We start from the raw sequence: 16,088 nt of genomic DNA, 5'->3' as shown, positions 1-16,088 counted from the left end.
ATTACTTGATCAGACTTCTAACGTGGTTTGTAATAATTTAGAGGCATGAAGCATTCAGAAATTACAATAACGGTAATATTAGAGATGGACTGACTAAAAGTAGACTTATACAAAGTGTCCTTAGAAAGGATGAGTTTCCATCATTAGACAGTTCTCTTGATAATGTGCAGTTTTAAACAAAAAAAAAGGGAAATTCTTTCTCGTACTACAACCATCTCAAATATTGACAAAGTCAAAGCTGCCAAGTACTTTAAATACAGCTGACTTTTACCTTGAAATTATCTAGTTACTCACTGGTATTTTTTCTTTTTTTTTTTCCTCTCTCCCTTAGCGTGAACGAACGTGATCATTTGTTAAAAAGGCTTGGCAGGAAAACTCCTCCGAGCCTTTTCCGTGCTCATTCTGTCCAGCAAAGTATATCACGTAAGTAGCGGATCATGTGTGCGTGTGTGTTGCACAGCAGTCAGTCCCAGATGAGTGAAGCAAAGGGTGATTATTTTTTAATTAAATTGTAGGTAGAGATAATCTAGCACAGAGGCTGAGCTGCCAAGCAAGACACATACATTTGGAAGTGGAATTAGTGTATTTGGCCGTAGGCAAGTGGAGCTCAAATGCGGTTAATTCCCCAGGAACCAATCAACAGGCCCAAATGACAAAACCCCAGTAAGCAGGTTCTCTAAAGGTAGAATGCTGATAGTCTTAAGGATACTGTAAAAAATCAAAAACTCTGCATAAAATAAATGCTGTGATAGAGCCTAGCTTAGATAGAAGTGGTTTCTGTATGAGAAATCATATTATCTGTGGTTAGCTGAGAACACAGCCATGTTTCAATAATGCCACTTGGGATTCTGTGTGTTGCTGATGAGGAAAGCCATGGCCTGCAGAGCTGCCTCTCTCCTCTCCCACTTTGGCCACTGCTGGGGGAAGAGTAGTAACATCACATCTCACTACTGCTGCTGTTTCGAATAAATTGCATTTATTCATCTTCCTAGAGGAATAGGCCTTGTATCTGCTGGACCTGATGGGTTTTTGTCAGTGTTAGAAGGGCTTCCACAGTATTAAAAATCATTGTTAACAGCTCTGTAGGCCAGATACACTGAAGGACCATGCTGTCTTGGGGGACTAGGAAGTCCAGTCAGCCCCTTGTATTGGTAAAATGCAGTCTCTCTTGTGGTTAAACTAGTGGTCAAAATATGCTCATCTTACTAAAGAAAACAGCCCCCCAGTGTGCAGTACTGCAGCGCACAGGGCAAGGGGCAGGCACTCAGGATTTGAGGTTCGTATTGCCATTGCAGTGAGAAGTGACATCTCTGACTAAAGAATCACTGAAATCAAATCTCATTGCTAGCTGTGTCGTCTTCTGTAGCAGAACTGTTATGGTTCAGGTCATGGAGGCAGGGCTGGGATTTGAAAACCCAAATACCTGAGATATTCCTGTTTTCCACAGGGAATTTGACTAGAAGGGGTGGAACAGTGATGGATCTGATAGTCTTTGTCCTTCATAGATCTGTTGCACGGCCATCACTTTAAAGGGACATAGAGTCCTCAGCAATCAATCCCATTGCTCCTGGGAAGAGAGGCTGGTGTGCAGAGCAGTCCTGTGGACCATATGTTTCTGCCAGTATTTAATCCTTTGTGTCAAGCAGCCGAGAATGCTGGTAGCAACACAGCTTTGGACATGCAAACATGATCTTTGAGAAGATTGCAAAAGCTATGGTTGGCAGAAGAAATCTGTAAAATGCTTAAATAAATTGCTGTCAAAGTAGTCTGCTGTAAAGCCTTAACAAGGTACAGAAGAGAGATACACCAGAGGTGACTAGTCAGACTTAATATGTGCTTTTAGTCTCATAGAACACATCATCAGGTTATTAGTAGGTAAATAGCTGTTGGGAAAGAAAAATGAGATCAAAATAAATTCTAGTTTGGATAACCAACTTCCCTATAAATGCAAATGATTAAGTGCTAAATGAGTCAGACCAGTCAGGACAGGTTACAATCAGCAGTCTGTTTTTCACATGAACATAAATTTTGATTTTGAAACTGCTGGGACTGAAAGATGCTTTTTGTGGTGTATCCATGACTTCTGTCATCTCTTGTCAAATATTATTTTCCAGTATTGCATAGCTGCTATATGTACAAGGCCGTGTGAAATCCAGTGAACACGTGCTGTTTTCACAACCCTAAACTGTTTACTAAATGCTAGAAATCTTCAAAGCAAAGAGTTGATGAATGGGGCAGTAGCCTTGACATGCCAGGCCAGTATCTTAAATCACGCTATAAGCACTGTGTTTGAAGTCTTGAATTGTTCCTGTTTCTACCAGGCCATAAGTTACCCGCCTGTGAAGACCAAAAATTGCTTGTGTGACTTCCACTCTGAATCTGTCACTTGCATATAAAGCAGGAAAATGGTTAGTTTAGTTAGCGCTGATGAGGGCTTAAGCAAATGAATTGCCTTGGTCCCAACAAGGAATGAAAATGGGATTAAATTTCCCCTAGCACAGATTGCGAAGATGCAGTACTAGTTTGAGAATCACTTTATTTTTGACAACAACCACTACCAAATGTTTTGAGATGAAGCAATACCTAAATAGCTTTGTTTCCAATCACATGGAAAGGAGAAAAATCTTATGGAGAGTTTCCAGGCTACTACTAGTGGTCTGTGGTGGGAGGAAAGAGCTGACTGAGTTAAGTCTGCACAGCCCTGTGAGAAAGGCAGAAGCTCATTCTGCGTGTGTTTCATTAGCTCTCTGTTGGTAAGTCAGCCCCTCTACAGAAGCACTAGCACAGCACAAGACTTTCAGGCATGATTTGATGATTTGTGGCTGGGGTGCTCCCATATGGCACCGGGCTCTTGTGGATCCAGCCCCCAAAGTGGGTAGCAGAACCACACAGACAGTGCCATGTCAGTGCTGTACAGGAGTGCCAGCCAGGATTAGTCTCTTAAATGCTTCCCTCCCTAAAGAGACTGTCTCAGAGTGGCTGCCTTGGAAAGTAGGCCCAGTTTAGTAACCCCTGGAAGGGTATGCCCTTAAAGTAAAACCTTCATGGCTGTTTTGCTTGGTCTGACTTTGTTCTGTGTGTTCCTGAATTGTGTAGAGCTGTCAGAAGCATGAAAGAAATCTGTCTACTAGCTTGTACTATCAAAAATTACGTGGTTTCTTCGTACCAGTGTAATATTTGGGAAGTTTACTTCAAAAAAAAAAAAAGGAAAAAAAAAGTGAAGCTCCCATTTGGATGGCATTGTCATGAGACTTTAGTGGAAGAGTTTTATGCGGTTGTCAAGCCCATGTGCTAACATAAAACCATCTTAGTGGAATCACGTAGGCAGCAGTGACGATGCTGGTACCCAGGCTTGGTCTGTCTCCTGGCAAAGGTGTCTGGTGAAATCGGGAACTCCCTGATGCCATCTGCTTTCTGAAACCTCTTAAGACTGAGCAGGAAATGTTACCAGGCTCCTCCCAGATGTGTCTTTGGACCCTTCCCTTTAGCTTGCTGTAGGGCTCACACTTGGGGGAACGAGCAATAATGACTTGCAAAAGCTCTCCCTCAGAGGGTTTGCTGGCAACGAAGTTTTCTCTAGGTCTCCATCCAAATCTGTGTCTTTTTTTTGCTGTGACTTTTTGAAAGTAGCACCTCCTTTAGAGAAGCTCTGTAGATTCAGAAGATGCCTCTGACCTCCCCTTTCCTTCTGTGTGACTGACCTGTATCACCTGTGCCTCCAGAGCCTCACCAGCAGGATGGGAGGAGCGATGTTCCCCTCTTGCTCAGGTACCCTCAGACCTGTCCATCTATAAGGAAAGTCCCACAACATCTCTCTAGTGCAGTTTCCCTCCTGTAACATCCCTGGCAGTGTTAGTTATCATTTGTCTCAGCATGCTCTTTAAAAATAGATCTGAATCCCACTCCCATTAAAGCACAGCTTCGGCAGAACTCCCCCTGAAATGCCAATAGCTGTGCCTGAATGAGGATTACTGCACTTGGCCCAGATTTCCTGTACTAGCAAAGAAAATCCCTCTTCCTTTGACAGAATATGGTGATTGCATAGGGAAAATCTGAACACAGAGCATATGGTTTGCACCTTATTAATCAATGGAGAAAAAGCACCTGTCATCTGAGGTTCATTTCACAGTATGGGAGCTGACAAATAATAAAAAATAATAATATGTTCATGCTGAGGGCTCTAATCCCACTATTTATTCACCACTAGCAGACACCTTCTTCCTCTCACTTTTCTGCTGATGCATTTTGATTTGAAAAACAAAGGGGTAGCTACTTGAGATGTTTTTAGACTCCTTTTCCTCTTATCTTGCATGTGTTTGAAATATAATCTGAATTCTTTATTTTTTCCAAGCTACATGTTTGTTGATGTTAAGTGGAGTTTCAATCTTCTAAAATCAACTTAAGAAAAAGAAGTAGGAATAATCAGTTTAGATTTGATGCTGTGGCACCTGACTCTATTTTCTACATGCAAATATCAGTAGGTTAGTATCTGGGATGAAAGAGATGGGGTCATTTGTCAGGAATTACTCTTCAGTCCTTTAGAAAACACAGGCACAGTTTATCAGGAGAGAAATTAACAATTTCTGAAAGCATTAGTCAAACTGTTCAAGATTTTAAGCAGCTCTCCCTTTCCCAGGTTAAGTGGAAGTGGGTTGCTGGAGAAGTCAAAGCTGAGTTAGCATTCACTGTTTAACTGGTAAATGTGAACTGTGACATCATAGCAAATAGCCTTAAAAACTGTGCAGAAGCAGACATTTGCCTGAGAGAGATTTGGCTGGTCAATTGATACCCTAACATTGATTTTTCTTATGTCAGAGAGATTTTTGCTACCTAAGAAGCAACATTTACTAAAAGAGGGTTTGGTTGTTTGTTTTGTTTTTTTTTAAGTCCCTCCCATTCTCACCAACCGCTTAAAAATTATAGTGGATTTGAATTTGGGCATTTTTCTCCAAAGGCAAACAAAAGGGGGCATTATTATACTTTGGACTATACTAAACCATAATACCACAGCATGTATGAAATAGTGAACTGCTGCAGCAGGCAAAGGTTCTAATGGGCTGCCAGTGAAAATTGCCCTTTTACCAGCTGGCCTAAAGAAATCCTGAGACAAACACTTTGAGTGTATCAGAGGAGAGTGCAAGGAGTAGAAGGCCTCGAAAATAAATCCCTGAAGTGACTAGACCTGTAGGCGGTCCTTCTGTGGAGAGATTTTCTGGAATAAAAAGACCACCCTGGACCCTTTCTTGGTCCTAGTCTTGGAAGTTGTTGCACATGAGTATGCTCATGTATATGAGTATGTTGAGCTTCCACAAGTTGCTGTCTGTGTTCAAGGCACATGCAATGGAGATGGTTGCTGTAGTCCAGCATCACACAGACCAGAATAAGAGTGTGTTAAATTAGAAACCTAATGGGAGACTAGATTCTGATCTACTAGTAGAATATCAAAGCTTTAAGAAAACCCAACAGGATGCTTTCAAAATTGAGTAGGTTGTCTGATAATATCTGGTGCTAATGAAACCTTAGATTTGATGAGAATGTGAATCTCCTCTTAACAAGTGAGCCCCATTGATAGATATTCAAAAGTGTGCCTTTTCTCCATTAATAGAAAGTCTCTGAGTACAAAGACCCTTCCTCCTGTGACAGCCATGAGTGGGTTGTGCCCAGAAAGCCCCAAAGAAATGTGCTCCTTCTTTGGGCTGCTGCAGGACAGCTGAACAATGAGGGCATTGTTCCCAGGGCAGGCTTATAGGTGTGGTTTTAAAACTAGAGTTGGGGGAAAAGTTCAAACTTCCGGAAAGTTCCCTAGTAACTGGCAGATGGAAACTTTCATTGTTTTTGGATGGGGTCTAAAAATAGGGGAAATGTAGAGCTGCTTGGGGAGTTTGGATGTGCATTTTGATTCCACAAGGCACAGTAAGCTGCCTACACAGCTTGAAGTTCAATTTTAATTGTAATGTGAATAGAAAAATGTAATATGAACTCATCTTCCTGTATGGAGATCTACAGAAAAGTTTTAAATGAACTGCCAAATGTTGAGCTTCAACTAAGTAGGTGATGTGCAAGGGTCACAGTCTTTCCCATGACATACACACAAAACTTTCGTTGCTGGTATTTCAGGATGGGCGGAATACCCCTGGTACTCTTAACAACTGATTGTAGCCTGAAATTTTTTTGTCACGTCAAGGTGTTTTCTACTGATGTGAGAGTGGTGAACCTGTTTCTTTAACTGCCTTTTGCATTGGCATTGTGGAGTGATTGGGGTGCCTGGCTGTTTACAGGCCTATGCAGGAAATAGGCAGGAAGATACCTGGGCCTGATGGTCTTCACACACTTGTGTGGTCAGTGCTGTATTTGCAGTAGTCATAGCAATGTGACTACATCCAGCACTTCACTGTGCTGGATGATCTTACTGGATAAGTAAATACAGGAAAGCCATCTCAATGCAAATATCAGGTTATGGGTCATGGGCTTCAGTCTTTAGGGCTTAAGCTTACAGTCTTTGACTAAGTTGACTTACCACTGAGAATTTAGCCAAAAAAGCTAACAGGATGCTGGCCCTTAACATGGAAGAAACCCACTGGAGGTATTTGTTTAAGTGTCAATCTACCCCTTTTTAAATGAAAGCCTCTTTTATAAGTAGTATTTCCTTTGCAATGATCCAGCATGGACGTACTTTTTTCCAAAAGACTGTTTACACTTCGTGAACCTTCAACGAGAGGCAGGAAAAACCAACCTGTGCCTCTGTAGGGGTATGTATATTGGCATGGAATTGGTCAGGGAAAATAAAATGGGACACTGGGATGATCAATCATGTAATCAAATCAAGGTTCATGCTGTCCTGCAATCAATCCAAGAGGAAGATGTGACTGGAGTGATGTATTTCTGTTTGAATCCCCTCCACTTGGTGGCAAAGATTTCCTGCTGTACTTGTGATTCAGGTCAGCTAACCTCTCCTGCTAAGGGAGCGTGCCCTCTGCCTTAAGAGCTTGAATCTACAGTGGAATACCAGTGGCTTCAGAGGGGACATTTCCCTGCATTCTGTGAGAGAAGAAAAAACCCTACACATTATCTAGTGGTCAATCGTAGTGTTGCAGGATTCTCTTCTCAGCAGCTTACTGCTGTACAGGAGTTGCTGACCACCCTCCCTGTACAGGCATCAGCCAGAGAAAAGATCTAGGACTGCTTGAGCATCTCTGCTTGAGTCACATGGTCCCAACTTGGTTGTTAAGGTGAAGATTTAACAAGCCTCACAGGATACAGTTAATTTCTGGTCTTCTGGACTGCTTCTGGCTACCAGCATTGGTCACCTGCTTCAAAGAAGGCTGCATTCAGGCCCATGGGGAGCAAGTCTGTCTATAGCAGCAAGCTTCTTGGGAGCCTCATATCCCTCCTGTCTTAAGAGGGTGTTCAGCCCTGTGTGCCTTTCTGTCACACAGACCCTCTTTGTTGTGCTCCAGCCTTACCTCAGTACCTGGTGTAGGGGGGAGAATTAAGGGAGGACTTCTGAAAGCCATTTGATAGGTCTCTGGTTAGTAACTGGGATGTGTCCTTATCTGATTATGTGGTTTTTAGCCTGGGATAAATCTCAGGCAGGATTTGAGAATTCTCAAGCTCCTGCTTCCAGAGCTCCTCAGGGGAAATGGACTGTTGCCCATGGAGAGTTAGCCATGGTTTAATTCTTGGATTCTCCCAAGTCTTGCCTGCTTTTCTACTACCAAGCATTATCTGGTTAGGTGTAGCCTGTGACTTTCCTATTTCTTTGGTTTTGTAACTATGCTAATCTGCCCTTCTTATGTTTTATGATTACCCATTTACACCTGAAAACCACGTTTCCTTGGCATCACAAAGTCTGTTGTACTTTGCTATAGTTTTTCATTCAGAATTTTCTGTAGGGTCATGTCTGCAAGTCTGTCTGGTGTTTCACCATGTAGGCCCATTAGCTTTTGTGACTGTTGTACCAGCATTGTGGTGTTCTGCAGATGATGTCAGAAATGTCACTTGCCTTGTCCACAGTACTTTAAAAGAAATCATGCGCGTGGTTATTTTCATCTCAGTAATTTCTAGGGAGACCAAAGGATTGTGCTAGCTAGCAGGATTAACTAAATAAAGACCTCCAGAATATGTTTGTTTGCTCTATGCAAAATATGGATGAATGGAGTTAAGAGGAGGATGTGACAAAGATCCAGTTGCAGGCTAGACATTTCCATATTTCTCCAGAGGAACTGCTGATATCAAGCAAACTGTAGAAGAGTCGAGCTGAAATGCAGATCTCTATTTCTCTCTAAAGTCTTTAAAGAAGCTCTGCCACTGTAGGGGAGTACACGTGTGTTCAAATCAATCTGTAGCTTTCAAGGCTAACACAGAGGGAGTCATGACTGTATAAATTAACTGGTCTGGGGAGGGGAGCAGCAGGATGAAGCTGGCAGCAGTCATCCTTTCTATGCCACGTGGGCAATGCAATGCACAACTGTAAGCATCAGAAGCGCAGCACAGAAATGAACATGGTTGCAGTCTCAATCATGTAACTTTAGTAATGCCTAAAACTGTTTCTAAAAATGGGCTGTGCCCTTGAGCTCTACTCTAGTGATTTAATTTTTTCTCTTCCTTTGCTTTTTCAGATGGGTATGCATTTTCTCAAGAAGAACACGGTGTTGTTTCCCAGTCGCAAGTTGTTCGATCCTACGATACAACCAAAAGGAGAACAGAAATAGAATAAATGGTTTTTACTTGATGGGTGGTGGGAATAATGGGATTTGGATCAATGCATCCACTGTTAACACATTCTTGACTAGAATTGGTGGCAGCAGTCAGAACACCAGAGAACTCATTTCTGTGGCCTTAGCCAACAAGTTTCTGTATTCTCCCTGCAAACCTTTGAGTACATAATGTGGGGGGAAATCATTGTTTGACTTCAGTTGCAAAGCTCTGCCTAAAGTTTTGTTTATGTTGTTATGAAGCATTTGACTGTGCTATGTGAGGTGTGAAATTAAAAACAATGTTTTACCACTATTTAAAACATCAGCATAAGGTTGTTCTGGGAGAAAAGCAGAAAATTTATGTTCCATGAGAAACAAGCCTTTGCTTAATTGGAACGGGGTGCTGAGATTTCCTGTTTTGTTACACACAGACCAAGTGCACACGACTGCATGCAGACTTTACTCCTTCTGGTATTCACTGTTTACTAATTTGGCTGAAATTTTCAACAGACCACTTGGTGTAAAATTTTTGATTGCAACACAGTTTGTAGCTAAAAATGCTTATTTGCCTTCTTATGACAGAATAACCCAAGATAGCAAACAATTACTTAGAATATTTCATGCCCTCTTACAGGATTTATTAGGGATCTGTCTTAGCTTTCTGAAACCCAATTAATAGCTTACTTACAAAGCCAAGATGTGGAAGTCAGAGAGCTTGGCAGGGCAGCTGTCTTGAGTGCATGGCATTGTACACAAAGATTAACTCAAATAGGTGCCTCCTAACGCTTCATGATGTATTTGGATGTGCACTTCCAATGTAGCTAGGGATTTCCCTCCATAATCCCATTCCCACTTTAATAGTAGAACAAAACAGCGAGAACTTTAAAGGTATAATCTTGTCAGATATGAAGATATGCATCCACACAGGAGGCTGATGCTGTAACCCTAAAGAAGCATTTCCCTGACCAGGTAGGATAGGTTTGTGAAGAAAAGTTAGGAAGGGTTTACACACATGTGTGCACACACATGTACACAAACAGAGCTGGTCATTGTGAAGAGAAGACCTGCTGTTTGTTTGTTCAGCCAAACCAGTCCCTCTTCTAGATCTGATCCATCAACAGGCTTCCCAGGCTTCAGACCTGTGAGCCCTGGAAGAAATGCTGGCTCCACAGCCTTGCTGTGCCAGTGGGACAGGCGTGCTGCTGCATAGATTGGAATTTGGGGGGAAAAAAAAAAAAGGCAAAAACTGGCACATAAGTTAAAGCTGAAAGAGCTCTTAGAAAGCTTATGCTGTCCTCCAGACAAGTTCTATTAATTTTAGTCGCCAAGCCACGTTTCTGAATAGTATAAAGTAAATACTGCTGTGTTTAAGCCAGGTTTTGTGGTTAGTGTATATACTACATCTGTGTATTTAGAAAGTTGGCGTTGTTTTTTGCCCTATTGACCGTCATCCAGATTTTTTTATTAATTTAAATATATCCGAAAGCAATTTGAATATGAATATTTATGTTTAGCAAAGGAAAGGAAAGCACCAGACTGGCCAACTGGGTTAATCTTCCTTAAGGGTTGTGAGTAAATGCCAGTGCTCAAGTGTCATAATTCAATTCCCAGTGCCACCTCAAAGGCTCAGAGTCCTCTTCCGTGTTAAAAAAGGCAAATTTTGCTCCTGCAGCACCAGTCAGGATTGGTCTTGGATTAAGTTGATGGCACAGAGGAAAAAGTCATCACCTTCTTTCTGCAGTGCTAATGAGACAATTATGTAGTAGGGGAAATGTGCAAATAATTTTGCCATAGGCATGAATGTCAAGGGGCCAAGTGTGGATGTGTGTATTTTCTGGGAGATAAATTTTGTTTAAAGGCACAAATACTAGTGCAGAGAATAAATAAGGGGAGGGTAAACCTGATCCCAGGAGCTTCTAAATCTTAATGCTGATATAACCTGTTAAACACTTCCTTTTATTTAGAACCCAAATCTATTTAGGAAATGTGTGGTGTAAGCCATTCCTCAGAACTGCTAATTGTTTCTTCCTTTTGTAAAAACACAAGGAAAATTAACTTCCCACCAAGACAAAATAAGATCAGCTTAGTCTTTGTACTCTAAGCCACACACCAAACATTGGTATGTAAACAATTTGGAGGCTTTTCATGAGGATGCAGAAAGAAACTTTTAAAAACCTCTGGATAATGAAGAAGGGCAAGTAAACGTGTTAAGCAGAGAATAGAAGGGATCCTGGAGTCTTTTCTGTTCTTAACTTACTGCAATAAAATTTACAGAACATAATGGGAAATGCTGGGGAGGAGAAGCTGTCATCTGATGTGATTTATTTTATTAGTGCAGACTATGGGCTGTATCATTTTGACCTCCCTGTAAATTGAGGTCAGTGTGTGTCACAAACACAGACCCTCCCCAGAGTGAATGGTGGCTTAGACTGAGGTACGTGTGTTGGTTGTCAGCTCAATGGGAATTGCACATGGGATTTGTCGCAGGGCTATACAGTATGTGACACTGGGGCTAGTGGGTCAGACTTTATCATCACTGTAAGGCCTTAATCTCTAGCTGAGTTAATTCTGTAGAACCCACCCGGGTCAAGACCTGGCATTCTTCTTGTTCTTTGGAGTCATTATGGGAATTAATGTATTGTAATACGCTGTAGACTGGCTGTTGGAGTTGCTTGTCTTCATGAACAATGATGAGGTGTATTCCAGCAAAAGGAGAATGGCAGCTGCTCTGCATCAACAGAATTCCTTGTTCATTAAGGCAAATGCATGTAGCAGTAACAGCAGCCTTTGAAAGCACTGTGTGAAAGTGTTATCAACTAGACAGGGTATCAGAGCAGAAGGAATGGGAGATTTCTGCATTACCGTTCAGGCTTAACTACCTAGGATTGATCAGAAAAGGATTTCCTGGGCAGCTCTCTGCACTGACCAAAAGGAGGTGGGTTTGAATATTCAGAAGGGAGTGATGATTTACCTAAATTAAACGTGGATCTAGTTGCTGCTTTTTGTAACACTGGAATCACTGCTTGCATAGAAACTGCTGTTCCTTTAATGACTGCCTAGTAGCAAATTGAAGCCAGCGAGTGGGAGCCTGAGCTAAGCACTGCTGAGAAGTCTGTTGACATTTTCTTTTCCTTGACAGGGCTTCAGGTCTTGCTGTAGGGAGCTAAGCATGGGAAGTCAGTAAGGAGAAATGGCGAATAACCAATAAAAGTATCTAGGTCAAACTAAGCTGCTAATGTATCTAAAAATGTGTGTAGAGTTAACATGAACTATATGGGCTGTAAATTAAGATAACAGTCAAGCCTCGCTAATCTGCGCTTCACTAGACCACACGCCTCTCAGTGCATGCCAAAACTGTGCAGTCCCCTGCCTCAGCCAGCAGCTAATTGCAGATGCTGCAGGGAAGTCTCCTCTTACCAAGATTACATTATTTTTACAACATGTAATGGAGTGTGTTTGCTGGGAGACAGTCATAATAATAAAGTCATAAATAAGAAAGCTCAGGTGGACCAGAACATGTGAAATGTATGGAATGTGACGTAGTCAGTGTCCACACTGGGTGCAACTTGGCCCTGTATGGAGAACCCAAGAGCTTGAGAGGTGCATGGACCTTACACTGTCCCTGTCCTGCAAGCTTATTTTGTCCTTTTGGGCTAACTCACTAAATCTGCTGTTTCGCATTGCCTCCAGTCATCAGTGAAAATTAGTGATGTCCTATTTACATTGTCCCTTGGTTTTGTAAAACATTACTTAATTTCATTTTTAAATGTTCTGACTGTACTTCTGCTATTACACCTCACAGCTCAAGTTTGAAGCAGAGCAGCCCTTCAGTGGGTGTTTGCCCCCCAAGAAGCACTTCAGATTTGTCAGATTTCTCATAGTGTTAAGCACTGAGGATAATTTTACCTTAGTTTTGGATCCACCCAGTATCAATGCGTTAAACTTCAATCAGTCTGCAGGAAAGCTCTTTGTGTCTTATTGAGTCTAATAAGAAACAATGACGTTATGAAATACCTGAGGGGTCGGAGAGGAGAATTTGTGCTATACCTGTGCTATATAACTGCTATATCTGGGTAGCAGTTTGCTTCTGCTTATGAAACACAACATTGACCCTGGATATGTTCCTCAATGTCTAGACAGATGGACTCCTTCTGTCCTGTCAGGAAGGACCCTTTTACTCATTTCTTCCAGAGTCTGTCTATGCTGCAGCTCTGTGCCTCCTCGAGAATGCTGAGCACCAAGTAGATGCAGACCCTTGTCCCTACCTTGTACCTGCAGGGTCCCCTGGGCACAGCCCTGAGGCTGTCCAGCAGGCAGCTCTTCGAGGCACAGCTAAAGTGCCTATCAAATGAGATTTGAATTCAAATCCAAGTGTGTTCCTAGCCATAACTCATAGCTGTCCCTCCACGCTGCTCAGGAGGTCATGAATCTGATGGCTGGACTTGTACACAGCCCACTCTCATCCCACCGGTCAGGCCCTGTGTGAGCGATCATGTCACTGGGCAAGCGAGCTGACAGACAGTGATGCTTCTCTTTGGCATGTTGCTTATCTGCAGGCATGTCACTGTTCCTCAGAAGCTCTCTGTGCAGGAGATCCCATTTTGAAGTGTGGCTCTTCAGCCAGGCTGAGAGGGGCAGCCACAGGGAGCTGGCTGTTCCACAGCACGGTAGCATAGTTGGTTTTGTATCATAGACAGTGGCCAGTGGGACTCTGCCAGCAGCAGCAGGGGTAAAATGAACTGTTCCAGGAGCATAGCCCCTGCTTCCTTGGAAGCTACCTGTTAGTGCTGGTGAGGTGAGGCCTTTGACATGACCTGAGCTTTCAGAGAGGCAGTTTCTTTCTGGAGCTTATTCTTCCTGGTGCTGAGCTTTTTGGGTTGGTGAAACCATACACACTGATTTTTTTCTTAAAAGCTTTTTTGTCCTCTGTGGGGTTGGGGCAAATCTTGTAGGCTTGATAACACAGTTAATACAACTCTATTCCCATTTTATTTTTCCTACTCTTAGAATATTGCTTATACTGACTTCTCAAAACTGAATAACTCCAGGAAGGAAAGAGCTCAAATCTCTCATCTTCAGTATCCTATAGACACCCAAGAGAGCCTTCACCACCTTTCAGCATCTGTGACCAGAGCTGTGTGTCTGGAGAAAGCCACAGGACAGGTCAGTACAATAGGAGACATCAAAATAAGTCCATATGGGTACAGAAAATAACTCTTTCTGTACCTTTTCCATATGTAGCAGTAAGATTAATGGAGGCTTTGAGCTTTGTTGGCAAATGAAAACCAGAAAATGCCCTGTGCTGCTTGGCCCCACAAGTGAATCCCAAAGGTGATCACTTCTCAGTGACCTGCAGAAAGCCCTGACAGCCTGTCTGAGTTTATCTGGCCAGGAATGTGCTCTCGGATTGGCTGTCTGGAGGGGTGAAGGTACTGGGAAACAGAATGGTTTGGCCAAGACCACTGCTGCTGTTAGAGGTTAGAGAAGGGAGGAATTCCTCAGGCTTCCCTGAAGAGCTGTGATAAAGCTTTCTTCTTTGGTTCCTTCCTGAAGCTGAGTTTCTCTGGTACCAAGCTGAGTCCTGGGCTTGGAAAAAGGAAAGGTGTCCCTGCCAGAAGTGCCCCCTGCTTAGCATACTTTGGCTCTAGTGGGTTGTTTCATGGGTTATGACAGATTGCTAAATTGTTTCCCAGCTACTGTTTTCCTCATGGACCCACCAGAACTGAGCACTGAAATTATTTCAGTCCTGACTGAGAATCCTTCATGTAGAGTTAATGGGACTTCTTAGGTGTTGCTCCTGGGCAGGTTCCTGTCCCTCAGGCCAGTGCAAGGGACTTGTTAATCTGGGGACCTGGATCTTTTTGTGATAGAGTGTGAAGCCTAGAAGTTGTTTCATTTGGATTCATGGCCTGCTCATTTGTGGTGTGGACAGAAGGTGAAGCAGCTGAGTACTGGTGTTTATCCAAAGGCTACCTTTATATATGAAGAAGGTGAGACAAGTTCTCCTGAAGTCTGCCACAAGGGGTTCATTCTCCTTCAGCATCTCTGTAGTTACTAAAGAGAAACAGAAGTGGGTAATTGACAAATTCTGTGTGGTCAAGCCCAGCTCTGGGCAGTCAAACAGAGGTCTAATGATGAAGAAAAGTCTAATACATTGCCAAATTGTCCCTATGCATAGCTGGAAGGTCAGCACCTTGTAATTATGGAGTGATGAAGCCAAGGGAAAAAGCCAACATTAACAGAAAGACATGATTATTTTGATTCTAACTACTTTACTGGGTGGCTTCCCTGCGAAGATGTTCCAGATGTCATCTTGGCATAAATTAATCAATTTCAAAACATCTGCAGGGTTTCTTAGAAAACATGGAGTTTACCAGACCATGCATATGCTCTCCTTTGCCCTTCTGGTTGATATTTTGATTCAGGAAGGGAATGAAGGTACTTGCTTTTCTTATGGTCAAGACCTCATAGATTGGAAAGTTGCTCAAAGTTGTTTCTAAACTCTTTAAAAAAGAAAAAAAAAAAAAAAGAAAGGACTCCAGATATACAGCAAGAAGGCAGCCAAGCCCTCTGGGACTGTGTGCATGTGTGTGTTGGAAGAACTGTCTGATTTGAAAACCTCCCCCTGTCCCTCCTCCTGCCCCCAAAGTGCAGCCTATTGCACTGGGAGGTCAAATATTCAGCGTCTTGAGTGACAGGATCTTAACAGCATCTTTTTCATCAGCGAGCCAAGTCATGTGCCCACTTGTCTGTCATATCTGTACTCGAATTGCTTAAATATTGTTTCAGATGGGGACGTTTTAATCTGGATATGCAGAGAGGAGTGATGCTGTGGGGGGATGTTTAATTGGCTCCCAGCAGAGCAGCAGTGGTGTGTGGGTTTTTTCCTCTAGAAGTGTTACCATTTTCAGGTCCTGTTAATGTCCTTTGGTAGTTTAAATACAGCATCGCATTACAGTGGAGTTTGTTTCCCTTCCAGACTGAATACAAATGAAGGTCATTTACTTGTATTTTTAGAAGGTTCAAAAAACTTAGACAATTTGTAGCTTTGAACAGCATTGTTGACTGTTGTATGTCTGCACAAAAATATTTCCAATAAACCTTTTATTAAAGCAATCCAGTGGACCAAGGCTTGTTTGTTTTATCCCTCCACAAGATTTGCAGCAAGAGTTCAGTGCTAAATGTATTTGAGATTTAGCCTGAAAAGCTGGTGAATGGATTATTTTTATTTTTTCGTGGCCTTTTGGGTGTGTTTTAAGGGCCTGCTTGTTAGTGCCTAGGACAAGGCTTGAGTTCCTTTAATGGGTCTCAAATCAGGCCCCAAAGCAAGACTAATATGGCAAAATAAGAATGGTTCTGCTGAGCTTACAGCAGGTGCATGGTATTTGAATA

The 16,088-nt window shown here is 42.4% G+C and overlaps 1 protein-coding gene across 5 annotated transcripts in view; it reads left to right on the top strand.

Annotated features, from left to right (window-relative positions):
- Positions 1-15,812, top strand: part of ATP8A2 (ATPase phospholipid transporting 8A2) — a 326,111-nt gene extending 310,299 nt beyond the window's left edge. For all 5 annotated transcript variants that reach the window (XM_064645382.1, XM_064645383.1, XM_064645384.1 and 2 more), the window contains 2 exons: positions 332-423; positions 8,619-15,812. In XM_064645382.1, the coding sequence (XP_064501452.1) occupies positions 332-423; positions 8,619-8,716 (190 nt within the window). In that variant the 3' untranslated portion in view covers positions 8,717-15,812. The remainder of the gene's footprint in view (positions 1-331; positions 424-8,618) is intronic.
- The last annotated feature ends 276 nt before the right edge of the window (positions 15,813-16,088 follow it).

The sequence above is a fragment of the Pseudopipra pipra genome, chromosome 2, assembly GCF_036250125.1.
Source record: "Pseudopipra pipra isolate bDixPip1 chromosome 2, bDixPip1.hap1, whole genome shotgun sequence".
In the NCBI taxonomy this organism is placed as follows: Eukaryota; Metazoa; Chordata; class Aves; order Passeriformes; family Pipridae; genus Pseudopipra; species Pseudopipra pipra.
The sequence above is the reverse complement of the archived record's forward strand: the minus strand, read 5'-3'. Positions and strand labels throughout refer to the sequence as shown.